General features: G+C 33.7%; 3 protein-coding genes across 3 annotated transcripts in view; all 3 read right to left on the bottom strand.

Annotated features, from left to right (window-relative positions):
* Nucleotides 1-8,953, bottom strand: part of LOC134268024 (uncharacterized) — a 61,885-nt gene extending 52,932 nt beyond the window's left edge. Inside the window, 2 exon segments of the mRNA XM_062750227.1 lie at nucleotides 745-811; nucleotides 8,462-8,953. Coding sequence (XP_062606211.1) covers nucleotides 745-811; nucleotides 8,462-8,557 — 163 coding nt within the window. The 5' untranslated portion in view covers nucleotides 8,558-8,953.
* A 7,129-nt stretch (nucleotides 8,954-16,082) lies between these two features.
* Nucleotides 16,083-17,156, bottom strand: LOC134268031 (sperm-specific protein PHI-2B/PHI-3-like). Its single transcript, XM_062750234.1, has 2 exons — nucleotides 16,597-17,156; nucleotides 16,083-16,356 (listed from the first exon to the last, which is right to left on the bottom strand). Exons 1-2 carry the CDS (start codon nucleotides 17,110-17,112, stop codon nucleotides 16,309-16,311), a joined length of 564 nt encoding a protein of 187 aa, XP_062606218.1. The 5' UTR covers nucleotides 17,113-17,156; the 3' UTR covers nucleotides 16,083-16,308.
* A 2,682-nt stretch (nucleotides 17,157-19,838) lies between these two features.
* Nucleotides 19,839-22,401, bottom strand: LOC134268030 (uncharacterized). The gene is made up of 3 exons (XM_062750233.1): nucleotides 22,217-22,401; nucleotides 21,343-21,516; nucleotides 19,839-20,487 (listed from the first exon to the last, which is right to left on the bottom strand). The coding sequence occupies exons 1-3, from the start codon at nucleotides 22,226-22,228 to the stop codon at nucleotides 20,335-20,337; spliced, it is 339 nt and encodes a 112-aa protein (XP_062606217.1). The 5' UTR covers nucleotides 22,229-22,401; the 3' UTR covers nucleotides 19,839-20,334.

Genomic DNA, 22,401 nt, shown 5'->3' with positions numbered 1-22,401 from the left:
AGAACCCTGTTTATGGTATTTGGAGAACCCTGTATATGGTATTTGGAGAACCCTGTATATGGTATTTGGAGAACCCTGTATATGGTATTTGGAGGACCCTTTTTATGGTATTTGGAGAACCCTGTATATGGTATTTGGAGAACCCTGTATATGGTATTTGGAGAACCCTGTATATGGTATTTGGAGAACCCTGTATATGGTATTTGGAGAACCCTGTATATGGTATTTGGAGGTGGTATTTGGAGAACCCTGTATATGGTATTTGGAGAACCCGGTATATGGTATTTGGAGAACCCTGTATATGGTATTTGGAGAACCCTGTATATGGTATTTAACCCTGTATATGGTATTTGGAGAACCCGGTATATGGTATTTGGAGAACCCTGTTTATGGTATTTGGAGGACCCTGTTTATGGTATTTGGAGAACCCTGTATTTATGGTATTTGGAGAACCCTGTATATGGTATTTGGAGAACCCTGTATATGGTATTTGGAGGACCCTTTTTATGGTATTTGGAGAACCCTGTATATGGTATTTGGAGAACCCTGTATATGGTATTTGGAGAACCCTGTATATGGTATTTGGAGGACCCTTTTTATGGTATTTGGAGAACCCTGTATATGGTATTTGGAGAACCTTGTATATGGTATTTAACCCTGTATATGGTATTCAACCCTGTATATGGTATTTGGAGAACCTTGTGTACAATAAGCGCCTATGTGTTCTGGTTTACATTTACTAACCTTCAGGACAAGTTAGCCATGGTAAGTTTCTCTCATATAACTGGATTGTAAAGTCTTGAACAGAAACCTGAAAAACACAACACAACAGGTTAGTAAAAGTAACTTGCATTCAGTATGTTCAGCCATTGTCCATTCACAATGTGTTATTCTACTAATTTTTAAAACCATTTCATGACTATTGTAGAATGATTTTATTAATACTATTGCAATTTAAGATCACAACTGTTGAAAAGGAAAAAAAATGTCCACAATAAATAAATGGTCGAACATATTCACATTTCACAGAATCACAGAGAGCTTTCGATCTGCAGCTATCAGAAAATTTTTTAAATAATGTGGCTTATTAATAAAACAAAACCCAGAAATTCGTTTAAGACGAAATAGGAAATTTCCTGTGGTAAGTCCAACTCCAAGTCAAATACAGAAGTATGGTCAAAGTGGTAGATTGCTGCAACTAACCACCATCTACATGTTTATTTCCCTTCCCCCTCTTAACTCTAAAATTACCACCGGATGTTGCATTAAAGTGCCGTCTGCAGCACTTTCGGTCTAAAATAGCAAAACTTCTTATATCCGGCTAAAAATGGAATATGGTCTGGATGCATGTACAAGAGCCCATGGGACACATCGCTCACCTGAGCACTGTGGCAAGGAAAAAGTAGAAATTGGTTTATTATTAAAAAGTTTAAATATAAAGTAATCCCATGACCAATCATGGCTTTGCTATTCTTGAGAAGAAGAATTTTAAAGAATTTTCCTATCTATTTCTATGTAAAACTTTGGTCGGCCATTGTGGCCCCGCCCTACCCCCAGGGGTCATGATTTGAACAAACTTGAATCTACACAACCTGAGGATGCTTCCATATAAATACGATCAATTATGGCTTTGATATTCTTGAGAAGATATTTTTAAAGAATTTTCATATATATTTCTATGTAAAACTTTGGTCGGCCATTGTGGTCCCGCCCTACCCCCGGGGGTCATGATTTGAACAAACTTGAATCTACACTACCTGAGGATGCTTCCATATAAATATGATAAATTATGGCTTGGCTATTCTTGAGAAGAAGACTTTTAAAGAATTTTAAATATCCTATATATTTCTATGTAAAACTTTGGTCGGCCATTTTGGCCCCGCCCTACCCCCGGGGGTCATGATTTGAACAAACTTGAATCTACACTACCTGAGGATGCTTCCATATAATTATGATCAATTATGGCTTTGTTATTCTTGAGAAGAAGATTTTTAAAGAATTTCCCTATCTATGTCTATGTAAAACTTTGGTCGGCCGTTGTGGCCCCGCCCTACCCCCGGGGGTCATGATTTGAACAAACTTAACTTGAATCTACACTACCTGAGGATGTTTCCCCACAAGTTTCATCTTTCCTGGCACAGTGGTTTTTGAGAAGAAGATTTTTAAAACATACCATCAAATTTTCATTAATTCCCAATTATCTCCCCTTGAATGAGGGCATGGCCCTTCATCTGAAAACAATTGAATTCCCTTCACCCAAGGATGCTTTGTGGCAAGTTTGGTTGAAACTGGCCTAGTGGTTCTTGAGAAGAAGTTGAAAATGTGAAAAGTTCACAGACAGTCAGACAGACGGACAGACGAACGCCGGACAAAATGTGATCAGAAAAGCTCACTTGAGCCTTCGGCTAAAAACTAGAGGGGCTTCATAAATAAAGAAGATTTTTCTTTAAAATGTAGAGTCTAATTAGATTATGTTGTTAACAACATGTTTTAATACAAAAATATTATATCAATCAATTAAAAAATATGAAATATTTTAAAATATCTATAATCATAAGAAAACACCTTACATGTATTTAGCTCAGTGACACATGCACGCAAAATTAATATTTTTAAAAATTATTTTGTTTGTTTGTTCGTGCGCTCTTTCTTTTTTTAATTTGTTTGTTTATTTATTTTATTTTATCTATGTTGAAAATTATTTTGAAGGTTATAGACGAGCGTGTATGTAAAATGGTCACGTGCAAATGTTTGTAGACACGAATACCGTCCCTAAGTAACCCTATATTTTCATAAGGAGTGAGAAATGGTCTTATTCTACGTGTGGTCATCATCGACAATCTTTATCAACATCATGTATAAAGATGGTGGTCATACCCCAAACATTTTGTCAGCATATACCATTCATTAGAAAGCCAACTTAATGTACGATCTCTTCTCAAATACGTTTGATGAATTTTAAATAAAAGCCCCCCCCCCCCTCGTTGAAACTGCTTCATATATGGGCCTTTGTCGAAGGAGCGAAGCTATGGTTTACAAATGTGACGAATCTATGGACTGTACCTGTCTATGGAAGAACGAATTCAAACCCTAAACAAGAGTATAGACAAAGAAAAAAAAATACAAACTAATACAATAATAATTACTCCAACTAGAATGCTGACAAAATTTTTCATGTACACGACAATGTAGATCGAAAACCAAATAATGACATTGTGTGCAGTGAACACCCCCATGTTAAACCATGACTGTATTAAGGAAGCGGCTCGTTTGAATCGGGATGTGACACGCCCGACTCCAGCGGAAAGATAAACCAAATCAAACAAAGGGCCATTTCCGAGTACATGTAGTTCTTTATACCACCAGTCTGATTGTCAAAGAATTTTTTTTACAACAAATTCAGAAAGGAAAAACATTTTTACACAAAAAAAAAAAAATAAAAAGAAGAGATATCGAATCTGCTGCACGGCTGGAAAATCTGTTTTTTTTTTAATTTCAAACAATAAGTAAATAAACGTGAACGAAATAGACCTCCCTAAACATAACCACAATGTTCGCACCTGTCTTGACCTGTAACCCTGACCTATGATTTACCATGCTTCATTTTTTTGAACTGGTCCTCAACAAACTTGATATAAACTCTTTGAAAGTTCATATTTTATAAAATATATACATGTCAGTAGTTGTGCTAAACAAACTAAATCACGGACAGATCCAGCATATATATGGCTAATTTAGAAGAGATCTAGAATAAACGGCGCGATAAACACTAAACAATATTCTAGTATTTCAATGGGTGGGGAAGATGTTTCTGACAGTGGAACAAGATTTGTGGTAATTTATATATTCATATTCTATCGCACGAAATTCGACGAAGAATCGGGTCCACCCATCAAGTACAAAGCTTTTCTGCATCGTTTGGAATTTATTGCTTAGCGCGCGAAAATAGATATCAACCACAGAACATCTTTCTTTTTGTAAAATAATTGACCCCTCAGTTCACTCAATGCTTCTAACAAGAGAAATTTTTACTAACCTGCTAACAAATGGATGATTAATAGAGATCGATTAAAATTTAAACAAGATTGCTGTATTGTAAATCATTGGTACAGTAAAACTTTTAAAATTAAATTAAAGTGAGTGCGAAGTTAGTGATTGTTACAAGTGTCGTTTACTGATTTAAAGTCGTGTACTTGCACTTATTTTTAATTTTCAAATAAAAATCAGTACAAATCCGCTAAGTTTGAATAATTTCAGGATATCTCCAAAAATCAAAACATTACTGTATTCTGAGAAGCTCTGATGCATGTCAACAAGATGTTGCATTTTAAGAATAAACGTTGCGTGTCCTTAAAGTTAATCTTTACATGTCCAGTGTTATAGTGTGGTAGTATTTTATAGTAAACGTATACTTAACAGGCTTTGCATAATCCATAAAGACATTAAAAGTTATGCTTTAATGAATATGATAACAAAATTCGTAAATTGATTGAAGATGATTGATTGATTGTATATTGTTTAACGTCCCTCTCGAGAATTTTTCACTTATATGGAGACGTCACCGTATGCCAGTGAAGGGCTTCAAATCTTGACCTTTACTCGGCATTCAGGGCCATTGAGCAGTGAGGGATCTTTATCGTGCCAACGCCTGCCGCTGACACGGGGCCTCGGTTTTCAAGGTCTCATCTGAAGGACCCAAGTGATTGAAGAAGATATAAATATAAATCTTGTCTATTGAATAGGGGTTTTGGAAATTTGTTCGTATTAAAAGAATGCATATTATTCCTTTCTCATTTAAATTCCGATTGCTTTATCGTTTATAATTATTATATATATATTTTTAGATCTTTTATTATAAATTGAACCTACAGTATAGTAACATTTTTTTGAAAGCCTTTTCCCTCCCCCCCCTCCCCCACACACACACCCGACCCTCACAAATCTACAGCTTATACTGCTTACTTATGATTGCCAAAGAATTTTTCACAAACAAATTTTTACATTTTATTAAAAAGCTAACGAATCAGAAGATACTTTTTGGAAGATAACAATTTTATAAAACAAATTATTTCTTCTTTTTTCACGGTAGCAATCTTCCCGCCAAATATCGCGAACTTGGTGAAATGCCTTCTACTAGTACTTTGAAATATTTTTTTAAAATATAGTCGAACATGAATCTAGAAATTCTCGATCACTGGACGAAGATTTTTCAAGAAGTTTTACAAATTTAAAATACAATATATTTGGAAAATGTATTTTTTTAAATTCCTTTTATATTTTTTCAATGTTAAAAGTGTGGGTTCTAAACATAAGAGGATGGGTGCCGGGTATCGTGATTTTTTGACATGGTTTACTCCGCCAAGGAATTCAAAATTAAAAGTTACGCACGTATAATTAATTTTAGTTTGATTTACACATACTTTATTTGAATAAGAAGCTAAAATTTCTTCTTGAAAATCTTGAGATTTATGAAGAATAATTGAGAATGCATTAATCCACGTGACTTATAAATGCAGCATATCACGGAACATTGAAACCTGGCATTTTCATATCTATAGTGTAGGGTAAAAATTCTACTAGACGTTTTTATAAATTTAAAAGTAAAATAATTTAAAAGGGAAAAAATACAATTCACGAAAATGGGGCAGGCGCTTTTCTCACCTAATTTTTTCGATAATAGTAGATTTTTTTTTTTTACTGTGTTATACCGGAATAAAGATATATAATAATACATGTATAATTTTTAATAAATACTTATAAATAACTATGCAGTCAAAACAGATGAACAGCCTTGCTGTGATCTATTTCATTTTTTCCCATACCTCAAATGAAGGATAGGAATGCATAATGTGCAAAAAATATACACCCCTCTTTTCCGTTAAAAGAGCGATTTTTAAAGGTGTGATTTTTTCAGCAGATATATATACATTCAATACTCTTATATATTCATTTTCTGACTCGACAGTGTTTTTTTTTAATTTCAGCTTATCAAAAGGGATGATGCCTATTACACAATATTTCAATATTAATGGATTATTTATCAGTTCTTATCTAACGTTTTATACCTACATGCATCAGATACATTTATAACACACGTGTAATGTACTCTAAACAACCTTGACGATATACACATATAACCATTCCAATTTCAATGGACATGGAATTCTTGAAAGCTTGCGATCTGAGAATTTTGACAAAACTTCACCTTTACAAATGTACACAGAACAATGGTAGGCCTTTGATCACTTACTGCACACTGTGCAGACATAATGCGCCCGTATGAATTTGCTGGTGAATAGAATGCATATTTGATCACGTGTTTAGCTTTAATTTAAAGACTTGGAACATATTTCTTTATTTCATATGATGACGATACTAGGGTGCGGTGCAGTTATTAACGAGATTATGAAAATCACGGACTGAACTTCTATCAATTTTCTTTTGAAATCTTCCAGATTTCAACTGCTATATCACAAGTGAAGCTATCATGTATAAGCATATTACATGAGCTCTCTCTCTCTCTTTCTCTTGGCCTTTTCTGTCAACTGAAAACCAGAATCGTTTTTAAACGGTTGCAGTTTTAAGTGCACCTGTTTGTTTAACCACTTTTATCTGATTTTTTCTTTGCTTCAAGCTGATAAATATAACATGTGCAACATGCAACAATAGGACTTATCGCTCAGTATAGCGGGGTCAGTCGTGTACTCACCGACATGCCCCGCACCAAGCAGCGCTTCAATCCGCCTACAAACTATAAACTGACGCTCTATGTTGAATGTTTTACGAACCTTTGACGCAAATTAAAAGAAGCATTCAACTTGCTCAATACAAAGAATTTTGGTTAGGGATAAGCTACAGGAATTCTAAGTTTTGATGACATTGCGTGCATGCATGGTTGCAAGATGTTTTACAATGTGTCTACTTTTATCAAAAATACTTATCATGTACGGTGTATTTAGCATTCTTTAATGATAATTACGTTATGCTGTGTTTACATTTGCATTTTATTTATATCTCCCGATCCGTTCGATGTCATTGCCAAACTATTACATCATTTTTAGCTAGCCTTAGCAAATATCAGTCACAATTCAAAATCGGATTTTAAATTTGGCTCAATTTATAATTAACTGCTGGGAATTTCTGATAATTAAATGATTTTTCTTCGGGTCTTGTGCAGAATCCCAGGCTGCAGCACGTTAACACTGACTAATACAAAGCATATGGGGACCTGCAGTTTATTTGGTACATTAAAACTCCCGAACTTCCGCGTTATTTCTTGTTAGGATATTAAACGTCCACCCAATCTGTGGCTTGTCAATTTCAACAACCATATGACTTGTTTCTTTCGCATGCCTAAGTATATAACTGCAGATTATGCTTCAAGCATATATTTGATTATGTTCGCGCCATTTTTTTCTTTTCTAAATCTAAAAAGCTATAAAACATGTTAAAAAATATTACAGAATTTGATTAAACTATAAAAGAAAAAAAATTATTTACAAAAAAAAAAAAAAAAAAAAACGCATTAATTTTAAAACAATGTATTATTATTTTGTAAAACAAATAATTCAAAAGAATTATATTTTCAAACACTGTGGGTGAATTTTTTTTTTTTTTTTTTTACATAGGAAGTTATCATATCTTCGTTCGTCATTTGCATGTGTCTCAGAGACAAACTACATTTTCGTCACGAAGCGCAAAATATCAAACTCGTCTTTGATGTTGGTAAAATTAAAATTAATGAAGAACAAGAAAGTCACGACCTGTTCTAATTACGATATAGTTCCTCTTGGTCTTTTTGACAGTGTTAAAGTGATAATAAATTATTGATTGTTATTTGTGTGATCCAAAATAATTAATACTCGCGTTAATGATAGCAGAAAAAAAAACCATAACCACCAAAAGTGACTCAGAATTTTTTTTTCTTCTGATCGCATGCAATGACGCGGAACATAATCTAAAGGAAGGTGGCGGATTCAAACTTTTTTTCAGCTATCTAATTTTTCACCATTTGAATTTCTGTTGTAATGTTTGAAGATATTTCTCGTGTAAATGCAGAAAAATAACATTTCTTTAATACTGTAATTATATAAACGATGTAGTGGTTTCTTTTCTTTTTGACTGTTGAAGTGACAAAGATATAACCTTTTATTTGTCGAAAATAAAATGCATGTTACATGAATGATAAACATACATTACGTACATTCAAATTAGAAATTTCTTTATATCATTAAAAGGTAGAAGAATAATATTTCCATAAATTAGTTACTTTCTAATTAAGAATGCGAGTCTTTTAAGCCATTAAACGTATCGTGAAACTTTTCAAACCACTTTCCCTTTGCACTTCCGACTTGCACTGACTCTATATACCATGAGTTTAAGAGTACACACTATACATTAAATCAAATATATGGGTCATGGGGTAATGGATGGTGACCCTGCCATGACCTAATTAACTCACCTGAGAGTGGACGCAGACAGAGTTGAACACTGACCAGAGAACAACAAGGGTTAGAAAGTGTTGCGGTTTGGACATCAGCCGAAATGACCGGACCATTTGCTTGTAGAATGGGAAAAAAGTTCACACCCCGAGTCCGGCCCGGGCATCGGGAAAGTAGGACAACGAGACCACCAAGAATATCCAATTATTTTATTATTATTCTGTGCAAAGAGTACATTCATTTAATCCCCTGCATGTACAGTACGAAGAGCGGTTTCCCAGCATCTATGTTTAGAGACCACGACAATAAACATAGTGTTCCTCAGAATCTAATTCCATTCAGTAGTATATTCCTGACAAGAGGAAAAGATTCCCAAATACATCAAGAATGAACTTAAAATCCATTTTTTTCAATCATCAATATATATAATAATTTCAATCTAACTTTGTCATAATACCGGCGTGGAATGATAATAATACCGTGTCGCTCATCGTAATACGAGATCACAAGGGGCTTTGCACGGGGAAACACACATTCCAAATACACATCCGCATTTCAGCAGCTCGGCTAGATTAAATGCTCATAAAGTATCGCATATACAATGTCAATATCTCTACAGTTATTGGGCCGAGGATCATTTAGTTTTTTACTTATTGAAACTATGAATTTTCACCATTTTTATCGGGAATTGATGTCAATAATGCCCCTTTAGTAGCCTCATTTGTAGTATAACTGCTTATATTGCGCTAAGACTATAACAGCGCCCAATGGGAAGTCACATAAATGTTCATTCATACCCACCCAAGAACAGCGTTTTGGTGGAATAAAATGCGAAATATACAGAAAAATCAGTCAAAATTCTTCATCTATGTTTGAATAATGCAGATATGTGAAATGGAGCTGTGAAAACAAAGCCAGAGAATAAACAAGGCGAAGGCGGTCTATTCCTGAAACAGACTATGCCTGACCTAAAACCAAACAATATCAGCTGTTGTGTACGATGGGTGTGGTTGCTTATTTGGGGATAATTTGCATCATTTATGGATTTAGGAACCTATCATTCAGTCCTCGGGGGTCTTAGCTAAAGAAATGTCTATGATTTATGACCGTGCGGCCAACTGAAAATGTTTTATTTATCGAATTCCGAGGCCACCCTCCCTCGTTTTACGCCATTATATAATTCAATAATTGAATCGCGAAATCGATCGAGAAGGCCACAGAAACTTTTCAAACAAGGATTAATAAATTCATAATTATTCGACAGCGTATTTCAGATCCTTAATCTTTGTTTATGATAGCGGTTGTGTGATGGAAGGGCGTAGCGGGTTAGAGAGAGTATTTATTTTACGAGGATAAAAACACCTATTGACCTCTGGTGTCGATGATAGTGCGACCGCGTATCGCCGATTAATTAACGTGTGGATATTGAAACATACACATGTATATACTAATGCATAAATTAGCACAATGCATGTCTTTTTTTTTTACCGACAACTGCAATAACTTACACCTTAATCAATGTTTAACATTTTTTTTAACCTGCAGAATTCTATTTTTATCCCGAAATAAGCAAAAATGGTTATAATTTGAAAGAAAAATATATTGTTTCCCTGAGAAGATATGAATTTTAGAAGAATTATAAATAATAATAATGATAATATCGCTTAAACTTATTAATTATAACGTACACGTAGTTTCAGTCAGGGAACATACAGATTTTCTAATGTTCTGTGTATTACCACGTAACTATAAAATTCTAGAAACATAAATTATCCCAAAGTATACCCAAACGTTCACAGTTTGATGTATAATGCCATTACTAAATATGCTAAGTAGTAAATGATCCGAGAAATAATTCGTGGAATTTTCACGAAGCTGTATCTTTCTCCGTGTTTGGCATACAATCTTCACCCTTTCTCCTTCGATCAAGTCAACAATATGTAAATTGGTTTAAATTTAACCACAATTATTTTTTTATTTCCTTTGAAAAGTAAATAAGAGACAATACACACATCTCCCAATGAGAGAAGACTCCTTTTTCTTCAACAGACCCATACATTAATATCTTCAAAATAAACTGCGCAATTTATTAATTGATATTGTCTTTTCTTATGATACTGAGGCAGCAAACATGTCTATTTGAATAAGCATATCATAGATCATATAAAATATACGTAAAGACAATTATCTAAAGACTGCTAATTCTTGAAAGGTGAAAACACCATCTTTGAGAGAGAGAGAGAGAGAGAGAGAGAGAGAGTAAATTACATGTATGTACGTGGTCTAATATTATCCGTAATGTAAAGGAAATTTTAATTTACAGACCTGGCCTTTTCTGAAGTGTGTGTGAGTGACGACCTTTTGGTGAAATTTGCGGAGCTTGTCAAGGACTTCCTAGGTCACTTCATTATAAGATTACCTTGATCTAACGTTTCATTCTATAACGCAAGAAAAATGTAATATTGCTGTGAGAAATAAAAAAAAATATTGAACTTATCATAGTTCCAAAGTTACGAAAGATTTTCATTCCGTACTAAGTTTTTCGTTAATTATTCCGAATGAAAATAATAACTGATTGATAACATCATGCGTTATTTGACAAGCAATTAATTTCGTTATGAAACAATATGTCAATGAAATTACGCATAGGATTTTTGGTATAACTATTTAGGGTATTTTTTCTATATTAAAATCAATATTTTTGTATTATTTACTTTCAAGAATTCTAGATTATCACAATTTCCAAAACCAGCGGATTGTGAAGATAATAGGTAAAATATAGGTTTAATAAACCAAACTGAAAAAAGTTTTAAAAAATATATTCAAGATCAGCTGAAAATCATGGTGGATAGATTCTAGGGTACTTTTTGTTCAACGTAGACATAGATTTAAATTAGACAAGGATAATGTTCTTATTTGTTTAGGCCTAATTCAAGCAAAATTACATTAATTATAATAATGTTAACGACTTGTATAATGAAATATATGCGTTTGGTTGCCAGTATTTATTATACGTACATGTACATAAATAAAACTGTGACGGCACAGATTCTTAAGCTTCCCTCACAATGTATAAATACATAAATTTGGTGCCGATACACAGTAACTTAGACCCAGTTAACATTTCTAAAACAACTATGCATGGGTAGAAGACCAGAAGCAAGTCACTTGAAATAGATGCGCATGCAGATTGATGTAAAATGTTCTTATTTAACATCGAATTAAAAAAAAATTGTTAGAGGTTGCAAAAAAGTTTAAACATTATAACTTTTCCCTAAACTTAATTAATTCAGAAGAATTATTGACCACATTTGGAATTACATGTTTTGATGCCCATAAGCGGAAGAAGTATGTTATTCAAACACTCTTTTTAGATCATAAACGATTCGATTCTTGTTCTCAACATATAAGAACTAGGCTCTTTGTAATAAAAACAACGCAAGGACAAAATTAGAATACATTGTCTTTGTTACATTTTAATCAGTGAAATGCTTTGTTTACTGAAGTTAAATTGAAATCAGACCAAAACTGTAGAATGAGTAGCGTTTTAAAGCAATTTCACAGAAAATTCTATTTTTAGTAACCATGGCAACACTTCATCGAAATCAAAAACCGATGACGCTTAGGCACATGTGTGCCAGATTATATTGTAATCAGACCAAATCTGAAAAGGCGTTTTAAAGGAATTTCACAGAAAATGTGTGTAACCATGGCAACACCGTTCATCGAAATCAAAAACCGATGCAATTCTATGTATCTTAGTGTAGTCTACTTGTATGCCATGTTATACTGAAATCAGACCAAAAGTGTAGAAAGAGTAGCATTTTTCATTTCACAGAAAATTCTATTTTTAGTAACCATGGCAAATTTTCAAAAACCGATGCACTATTCTTTGTGTGTAGTCTACTTGTGTGCCAAGTTATATTGAAATCAGACCAAAACTGTAGAAGGAGTAGCGTTTTTAAGGAATTTCACAGAAAATTCTATTTTTAGTCACCATGGCAACACCGTTTTAAAAACCGATTTTTTTTTCACTTGTGTGCCAAGTAATACTGAAATCAGACTAAAATTGTAGGAGGAGTAGCGTTTTGAAAAATTGTTTACAGACAGAAAAAGAAAGTTACCTTTCTGGTCTCTGACAACGCAAGGACAAAATTAGAATACATAGCTTTGTTTACTGAAAAAAAAGATATTTTGTCACAGATATTTCCCTTTACTACACAAACTTCCTCGGACGCTGGCACACGGCGGAAAAGGGTGATTTGTGTGTTACTGCAATAAAAAAGGCAATAAACTGGAAATTTTATCTAGGTGAATGTTTAATTTCACTCTTGTGAATGTCCTTTTTAATTTTTTTTTCACTCTTGCTTCGTACTCGTGAAAAATCAAAGAAAAAAGAAAGTCCTTTACATTCCAGAAATAAATTCCATTATTTGTCTGCAATAAAACTATGGATGTTCATTTACTTCTGATGTTGCAGATGCCTGAAAATTTTTGAAACTTTAATAAATCGATTTTCACACCATGGTTTTAATGTTCGAGTTTAGTCCTGAAATCCGAACTTGGTGTGCATTTGTAATTGTCAAAACCAGTGACGGATGGAGTACACTCACTGCATGGTAGATATATTGAATGCGCCCCACCCCTAAATTGTCGTCATTTACCGTATATTACCATTATTATAATATATATTCTTAAAAAAACATGCCAATAGTTAACAAGAAGTATTGTACAGACGCTGAAAAATTATAAGCATAAAGATTTAAAAATTATTTTGATTACTAAGAAATTTGATGTCAACAGTTTTTGAGACTTATAATACATTTCTTAAAATAACTGTCTTTCATAATGACGAAAATTAAAATGCATGCAAGACCCGTCATCATCCATACGGAACAAAATTTGTAGCCATGAAGCATGAGGATTTATGGCGTTAAAATTTAATCTAGCCCGAGAAAAGGGCAAAAAATTATGTGAACATAAAACTTTCTTGTGACCGCCCCGGATTTCATTAATTTAACATCATTCTTTTCCGTGCACAAGTATTGCTTTTGGGTAAAAGGCGTTCAATTTTTTGCATTACTGAATTATTCAAAATCATGAAATTGTCGATGTTTTAAAATTACATCTTTCCCGCTGGGTATAGGAACTCCCCCTCACTTTTTAATGACACAATTACCTTGGAATGGGAAGTTTATTCAAATCTAGATAAAAACAAAAGTGCTATAGACATGGCAATTTCATTTTACGGAAAATATAAGAAACATAACTCTTGGTACAATAGGCGATGTGAAATCATCGATATCATTAGAGTTACCTATCTTTACAAAGCTTGAAGTTGAAGAGTTCCACTAAACGAAGGACCTATGTTCAATACCTTTAATGTCTATATATGGATTTGAACACCTCTTCTAAAACAAATTTTGACGGGAAAAAATCTGGAATTTATGTTTCGTAATGTTTGTATATTTTTCTTTGAATATTGCAAAAATTTTCGTAAATTAATATCTTCTAAAACACCCTAGTAAGGCATGCTGATTTTTGTCTATGAACATCTGATGGCACTATAATCTGAAAATAAGAATATCTTGAAAAATTTGAAAAATTATCAGTAGGTAAGGTACCTTGCGTATGTCCTTAAGGAAAAATAAAAAAAAATTCTCATTCTTTACAACTGACTGCCCGTTTTGCGACCCACTTTGTCGCCAAACGGAATGATAAAAGAACATGCGTATATGAAGATACTGTAAGGAGGGAGGGGGGAGCTAAATAAACTAGAACTGTCCAAAAGGGAGAAATACCCCCCCCCCCAAATTAAATATTTTATTTGTTCACAATTTCTTTAAACATTTAAAGATGATAATATTAATCATATTATATAAATGAACAAAACAAAGATGCAGCCTAATAAAAAAAATCAATATTTTTGCAGAAAAAAATTATCAATATCTGCATTGTATTTTCTAATTGCAAATATATTTTAGGTTTTAAACACACCCTAGGTATCCAGGCATTCATGAAATTGTCATGATTTATCCTTTTATACTTATTTAGGAATTTTTTTTTTTCAGTGACCTTCATCATATATTCACACCCTATAGTAAATAGTGTAAAAGGCACACCAAATTTTGCTATCATTGCAAGACACCACAAATCACTTTTATGTCATATCATGCTAATAAGCATTGGTCAATGGCCATTAGAACCTAGATTCATAAAAATCTTTGTGTGAAAACTGTTCAAATTTTTTTTTCCTTTTATAGAAAGGTACAAATATCAACTTTCATAAATTTTTCTTTTAGATATCCAAAACCCTTGAATCTTATAAAGATTACACACAAATGAAAATTCATTGTGTAAAATGAAAAAATTACATTTTCCATAAATTTTGATGCATTTCAAATTCATTATTAATTTTTGCAGTTATCCTTCCTGGCTGAGGATCGGATTTTTAAGCATAGCAACACTGTCAACATGGCTTCTGCTGCCTCTGTTGACAATTTTCAATGTTACACGCAACTACATGCAATATCTATATGTATATAAAAATTGTTGCATTCTCTTGTGATTTGTGAGAAAGCTTGTTCTAGTACCTATATTTAATGACAAATTCTTGGGAAAATTTATACTTTTGAGAAATGTTGTCTGACCTTAATATGGAAGCATCCTCAGTAGAGTTGATTCAAATTTGTTCAAATGATGACCCCCCAGGGGTAGGGTTGGGCCACAATGGAAGATCCAAGTTTTAACTATAAATCAGCTAGGAACAGAAAAAGATTAGTCATATAGGTATGGAAGCATGCTCTGGTAGCACATTGAGAATCTAAATTTATTCAAATGACAAGCACAAGTTGTAAGGTGGGATTGCAATGGGGATTGGAGTTTTACATTAGAATAATGGGGGGGTGGGGGTGAAAAATACTCAGAAAACAGCATGGCCATCATTTATAGCCATGTATCAACATTGGTAGCAACTCCAAGCATGGTAGATTCAAGTTTCTTAAAATCATGTCATTTCCATAAAATATTTTCACCCCGCCCCCCCCCCCCCAGTTATTCCAATGTAAAACTCCAACCCCCCGTTGCAGCCCCACCAAACTTGAGGTCGCCATATTTGAATAAATTTAGATTCTTCCAGAGCATGCTTCCATACCAATATGACTTATTTTTTGTTCTTGGATGCTTTTCCAAAACGATACTTCAGAATTTATTATCATTCACATGATGGATTCATGTACTAAGATATTATAGCTTAAACACTTGCAGATATCTTTAATCAATGAATTTCATTATATCCCCCGCTTGAAAAGTGGGAGGGTGTATAGTAATCGGTATTTCCGTCCGTCCGTCTGTCTGTTACGCTTTGGGGTACCCATCTCTTATCCGCAACTCCTCTTATACCACTGAGTGAAATATAATGAAACTTTCACAGAATCTTTATTATATATTGCCATTGTGCACCTCCTATTTTACTTTTTGATCCGACACATATTTTGGGTTTCCTGGACACAACAAAACATGAACTTTTCCATTGTAATCATATGGGAGGCGGGGGGTATCATTTAGTGAGCTCGATGCTCACAGTACCTCTAGTTCATTTTGCTGTGCACAACTATTTCCATGAGATAAACATAACAACCCAAAATTTAAGAAACCTTTATCTAAAAATTGAAAATGCACACTTGTGTAATGTAGCCATTTGCAGTCACATATTAAAACAAAGTAAAATAAAAATTCTCAGCACCAATCACCCAATGTCATCTCCCATACATTGAATAAGTTAAAGCACCAGTAGATATATAAATCCAATCGAACACTTCCTTGCAGTCATTCTATTTACAGTAACGCACCTTGGTTCCAATAGCTCTCACTTAGCCTTCTTCATTTTCTTCACACTTTGTGGCCTCTTTGGAGTCTGAAAATATTAAAACAACTGAAATGTATCATTTTCTGTACATAAATCTATGTGTAATTCAATATTTGCCATTCATGATGATTTGGCGCCACAAATCATCAAATGCCAGCCTTTAACAAGTTTTTAATCTGTCGCATCAACATTTCTACAATGCCACATTACGTTATGGTATATTTTCAATTCATCTTTATCAATAGTTTGCGTTTTTGCTATTAAAAATGAAAATAAAAATGGAGTTACCTTTGGTTTGACGACCTTGACAGGTGTTTTCTTCACCTTCGCTGGAGACTTCTTAGCTTTAGGCTTAGGCGACTTCGCTGCTGCTTTAGGCGCCTTTGGTTTCGTGGCCTTGGGTTTGGTTTTCTTGGCTGCCGTCTCCTTTTTCTTGGTCTCCTTTGGTTTTGCCGCCTTTTTGTTTTCGCTGTCCGTCCGTTTCTTTTTCTCTGCCGCTTTTTTAACCTTGTTCACTTTGAATCTGCTGGTCATGATGGGTCTTTCTTCGGATTTTTTAGTTTTTAAGATCATGTTTTTCTCCACGCCCTTCGCCAGAGCTTGTTTGAGGTGGAAGCGAACTGTCGTAGGGTCTACAGTCTTATATTTTTCAGTAATGTAATTCCGGATTGATGGCACGGAGGCGCCTTTGGTGTCTGTATTGGCCTGAATGGCTTCAATGGCCATGTCCAGGAAGGTCGGATGGAGTTTAGGGGCGCTTTTGGCGGCAGGTTTCTTAGTGGGAGATTTCGTCGGAGACGCCATTGTTCCTTCCTCGTGTGAAGTCTAAGGGAAATGCCTCGAGGTCGAGTTACGAAATATATACTATAAACGCGGACGTCCTCGAAAACATCGGATTGAAACTTCACTTCCGATTTGCATTTTCAATCCATATTTTGCTCACTTGGTTCATGTACAGTGAGGAAAATACGAGTAAATACCATATCAAAATTTATAAACGGAAACCGTAACCACAAAATAAACCCGACTCGAAATCTTTTAAATATTGATTTTCTAAATATAATTAAAAGAAGTCAAACATGAATAACTATTCCGCTAGTTTTTTTTTTGGGGGGGGGATGCTCATGGACGAGCGACTTTCCTAGTATGAAATAGAAAAAAAAGATTTATTATCAAATCATGGCCCTATGAACATAAATGAACATAAACATATAACATATATAACTAGGGCTAATTGTAACGGGAACCGTTACAGATGTTCCCCAAACGCTCCCCAACTCCCTTTTGGTGCCTTAAAGCTTCATTAAATAAGACGAACTCTATGCCTTTTAGACTATAACAATGTTTCCCAAAAGTATATTCAGTATATTCAAATTTATGCATTGCACGCATGCGCATTTGAATGCATGTGCGTAATGACCTTATCATCTTGTCTACACTATTTATATACTAGAAATTACAGCGTTTTATCCAAAAGTATTAAAAAATACGTTTTAATCTAGTGTATTTGTAAATTTACTCATTTCACGTGCACGCACGTGCGTGCATGTCGACCATATTTTCTTGTAGGAGTCTGTTATGTTTGTCTATGTTCTAAATCCCATCCTGTTTGGTTGAAAAACGAGGAAGTTATTGCCATTTTAAGTTTAAGCCAATCAGATTGCAGCGCACGTGTATGCACATGTTTTCATGACAACTGTTATGTATCATATTGTAGGACATCCTAATGCATGATTATGTTTAAAATCTTAAAGCATTTCGTCAAAAATTAAAAAAAGATATTGCGATTTTTGTTTCAGCGAATCACAGCAAAGCACACGTGCATGCCTGTGCATGACGACCATACCTCCTTGTGGGAGTCCATTATGTTTGTCTATGTTCTAAATCCCATACTGTTTCGTTGAAAAACAAGGGAGTTATAGCCATTTAAAGTTTAAGCCAATCAGATTGCAGCGCACGTGCATGCGCGTGTTTACATGACAATTGTTATATATCATATTGTAGTACATCCTAAAGTATGCCTATATTTTAAATTTCATAGCATTTTGTCAAAAAACAGAAAAGATATTGAGATTTCTGTTTCAGCCAATCAGAGCGAAGCGCACGTGCATGCGCGTGAGTTCGTGCTAATTTGACAGTGTCACATTATCTACACTATGAATATATCCTTATTAAATGAGTTTTAAAATATTTCATCAAAAAATGTTAAAGTTATGGCTATATAAAGTATATCCGTCATTTCACTCATTTCACGCGCCCGCACGTGCATGCGTATGCGCGCAAAATAACCTTCGTGTTGCACACCTACACTACACACCTATTAACCCTAAAAAGGTTTTAGCTCAGTTGGGTGAACAGTTTCTGAGAACACTCGCGGACAAAAAAAGTACCGGAGAACAAAGAAGAAAAAAAAGAATAATAATAATAATAATAATAATAAGAAACCGAGTAAAAACAATATGTTCCCAAACTCCGTTTGGGGAACATAATTACACGTACAAAGTAAGACAATATTAATATAGACAACCGATTCCAGTTGGTATAGCCGGGTATAGGCCTATAATGTAATCGGTTCAAAACGAATCATTTATTTTCTTACAAGGGTTCCATTTACCTAGAACGAATTTAAAGTAACTTTTCGGTTACTTGAAGTAACTTTTATAGGCTGCATTGTAAACGCATGCAGCATCGGGTGTGAAAAGAAAAAAAAGTTTTTAGACCTGTCTGAAAATCCCCAGAGATTCTGTAATGTACTTTGGAACTGTAGAGAATTAAATCTTATTTTTTAATTGGGAAGCGCACGGAAGTGGCAGTATCACCAGTGGTAGACTGTGGCCGCAGAATGGTAGACATAGAACTAGAGGATACGTCATCAGCAATTTTTATATTACATATATTTCAATGTAAAACTTCACTGGCGGATTAAGAGTGCCCAAGGACCCCCTTTTGTATCCAAAATATATACATAAGATTTCATAAACCGTTTTTTAGGGTGTGGCTGTTGGCCCTTACCCTGACCTCAAACTGGTCCCCCTTTTCAAGATTCCAGAATCCGCCACTGAACTTTCAATTTTATTGTGACCCTACCTTATACCCCCAGGGGCCATGATTTGAATAAATTTGAAACATACACTTTCTGAGAATTCTTCCATAATCTTTTAATTAATCACGGCTTTGCTGTTCTTGATATTTTTTTGGAAGATTTGTTCCCATGGTCGGTACGCTTTTTATTGTTTTATAACTTTTTTTTTCATTATGATAATTAAATTCCTACATATAATATATAAGAAATCTAAAGTCAGAAAAGTTCATACTGGAGTTTTATGAAGAGACTTACTTTTACAATCGAAGAGTCACGACTGACTTAGAACTACAATTTAAACAGAGACAAACTCCAGTTACTAAAATGTAAAAGTCAGCTGTCGAATGTAAAAGAAACTCCACTAAGCATCTTTTAACAAACCTTATAGAGTACCACATCATATTAATTTAATCAATAACTAATTGCTAACCCTAATAAAACAACAAAATACAACCACACACGATATTTATTTTAAATAAACAGAGCAAAAATACCGCAATTAGTATAATAAGTACAGAATTGCCTATAACGACGGATGCACATTCAAGCATGTATAAAATATAAAAGATATACAATAAAAAGACAATTTGTATTTTATCTACTAGTACATCATACATATAAGTACAAAAACCTATTCTGCAGCTCGTAAGCAAAGAATAAGTACAGAGGTCCACTGGCCACAACGCTCACCAGTTCTTTATCACTGGCTTCAAGAGCCACAATACATGGATAATCTTTGTACAAATATATCACTGGCTTCAAGAGTCATACTTAGAACATGGGAAATCCTTGTACATATACAAGTTTCTATATCACTGGCTCCACATACATTGTATTAGAGTCACAGTAAATGTAAAATTTCATGTAATCAAACTACACAGACATGCAGTAGCTAACCCCAACACACACCCGTATCTCCCGAAGTTTTAAGTACATGACTCTAGCTACGCGGACGATAGCTTTATTCCTAAAACCACCACTCCTATAATTAGTCCCACGAGGAGGAAGGCGAGCACCGCGGACAACAGGCACCACTTGTTGTTTCTGGCCATGTGTTTGTACCTCATTCTTCTCGTGACCACCTTGAATTCACCGGCCTGTAACACAAACAAATAAATCAGACAAAAATTTTGTTTGTAATTGTTTAAAATAAATAATTGGAATTTTTTGGTAAGTATGTCAGAAATGAATGCAGTTTTCTGTCGCTGTAGAAAAGATTTTTGAATTTGAAATTTCTCTGAAAGTAGGAAATTTTTTTTTTTGTGCGTGACGATAGAATTTTTTTCTGTATGATTTGAATTTCGCTGAAAGAAAGAATGAAAATTTCAGTAAGCATACCCCATAATAGGTATCATAGGATTTTTTTTCTTCAAAAATTAGTAAACGATTATAGTAATTTTTCTATAGGCATGAAAGGATCTTGTCATTAACTTTGACTTGAATTCCTGTGTGACTTTCACTTTTTTCCTGAAGTTTTGATTGAATTTTCTCTGTAAACATAAATGGCAATTTTCTATGAATAAGTGTGGTTATTTCTGAAGCTATATATTAAATTTATCTTTAAGTATGAATTGAATTTTTCTCTAAAGATGAAAGTACTTTTTCTGCTATTATAAACTTTTGAATGAAAATTTTCTAATACAAATTAATCATTGATATTCCAGCAAGTTTGAAATACCAAGCGAGATAAAATCCAATATAAACCAAAAAAATAAATTATTGACAAACATTTTATAATATACATAGACAAACATTTTATAATATAGCATATTCTTTATTAGGGCTATTTTCATAACATATAATTATAAGGAATACTTTTAATTATTTCTCTAATTACACAAAAATAAAGTTCTCCGAATAAAACGTGATTTACAGTATATAACATTTACTGTTATTTCTCTTAGAGTATGTAAAATTCTGCATGAAACATTCTGTTAAATTTGAAAAATGACCTTTTCATACAGTTGATCTGCGAGACCCTCCAATGTTTCCAAATTCCCACCTCTCTTCTGTAGCGCCTCAACATTCGTATTCAGTATGTTGATCAGCTCGTTAATTTGACCTTGAACTCTCTTTATATTATCCGTAGCCTCTTGCTCTTCTTCGTCCACACTGCCTTGATTAATCTGAAATACGTCGATTCAGACATTTTCTTTTATATGTTTATAATAAATTAATAAATAATGTTAAGCACTGAGCAATGAAATACAGTAACTCTAATTCCTCCACATTTTCTTGTAGTTTGAACATTTATCGTTAATAATTTAATTGAACTGAGCTAAGTTTTGAGAGAATAAATGAACTTGACTCCCTGTAACAGAATTCATATTTCTTGTGATATTATTCTATATTATTATAAATCACAATGAAAAAACAGGGTTTCTGTAAAAATTCATCAATATTTCTCAAGGGACACGCGGTGCTTTCTTTTGATTTACGTTCACCAAAGAAAATAAATGTACTCACAAAATGAAAATGAATTCACGACTTTCCATAATCATTTTTTTTTATGAAAACGGACAAACTGTCCGTCAACTACCCACAGCAGACGACAACATTTTAAAAATCTCCTGTATATATATTTAGTTTTAGAATTTCCTGTTTTGGGATATTTTTAGAAACGTTGGACCAATTATATCAAAACTCTTTATATCAAAATTTTTAAAGAGATTTATAATTATCAAGAAAACCAAATGTTATATACAGAATAAGCATGTATTTAACAGTCCACTAACAAAGAGATGTTGCTAACTATATGGCCTGAACATCACTAGTATATATAAACATGATAAATAATCAGTTTCTGTTAAGAAAAAAAGTACTTACTACGACATCCATGCTTTCACTTAAGAAGTTTACAATCACGGGAATCAAAGATAGATCGAAAGTTCCGTTATTTCCACATTTTTGCAAAACGAAACTAGACTGCCAAGAGTATATTGTGAATATATGGCCCAGCAATTAATTTCAGCAATTAAATATGGAGAGCACATGCAAGTTATTTATAACCT

This window comes from Saccostrea cucullata, unplaced genomic scaffold (genome assembly GCF_032062105.1).
Source record: "Saccostrea cucullata isolate Sc308-1 unplaced genomic scaffold, CSIRO_AGI_Scuc_v1 ctg416, whole genome shotgun sequence".
Classification (NCBI taxonomy): domain Eukaryota; kingdom Metazoa; phylum Mollusca; class Bivalvia; order Ostreida; family Ostreidae; genus Saccostrea; species Saccostrea cuccullata.
The sequence above is the reverse complement of the archived record's forward strand: the minus strand, read 5'-3'. Positions and strand labels throughout refer to the sequence as shown.

Bases quoted from the DNA above. Each gene is read 5' to 3' on its own strand.
- LOC134268031 (XM_062750234.1), bottom strand. From the start codon at position 17,112: ATGGCGTCTCCGACGAAATCTCCCACTAAGAAACCTGCCGCCAAAAGC. The intron at 16,357-16,596 runs GTAACTCCATTT...TAATATTTTCAG, and splicing joins TCAAGGTCGTCAAACCAAAG to ACTCCAAAGAGGCCACAAAG.
- LOC134268030 (XM_062750233.1), bottom strand. The intron at 20,488-21,342 runs GTCATTTTTCAA...TTTGTGTTACAG, and splicing joins CAGATCAACTGTATGAAAAG to GCCGGTGAATTCAAGGTGGT.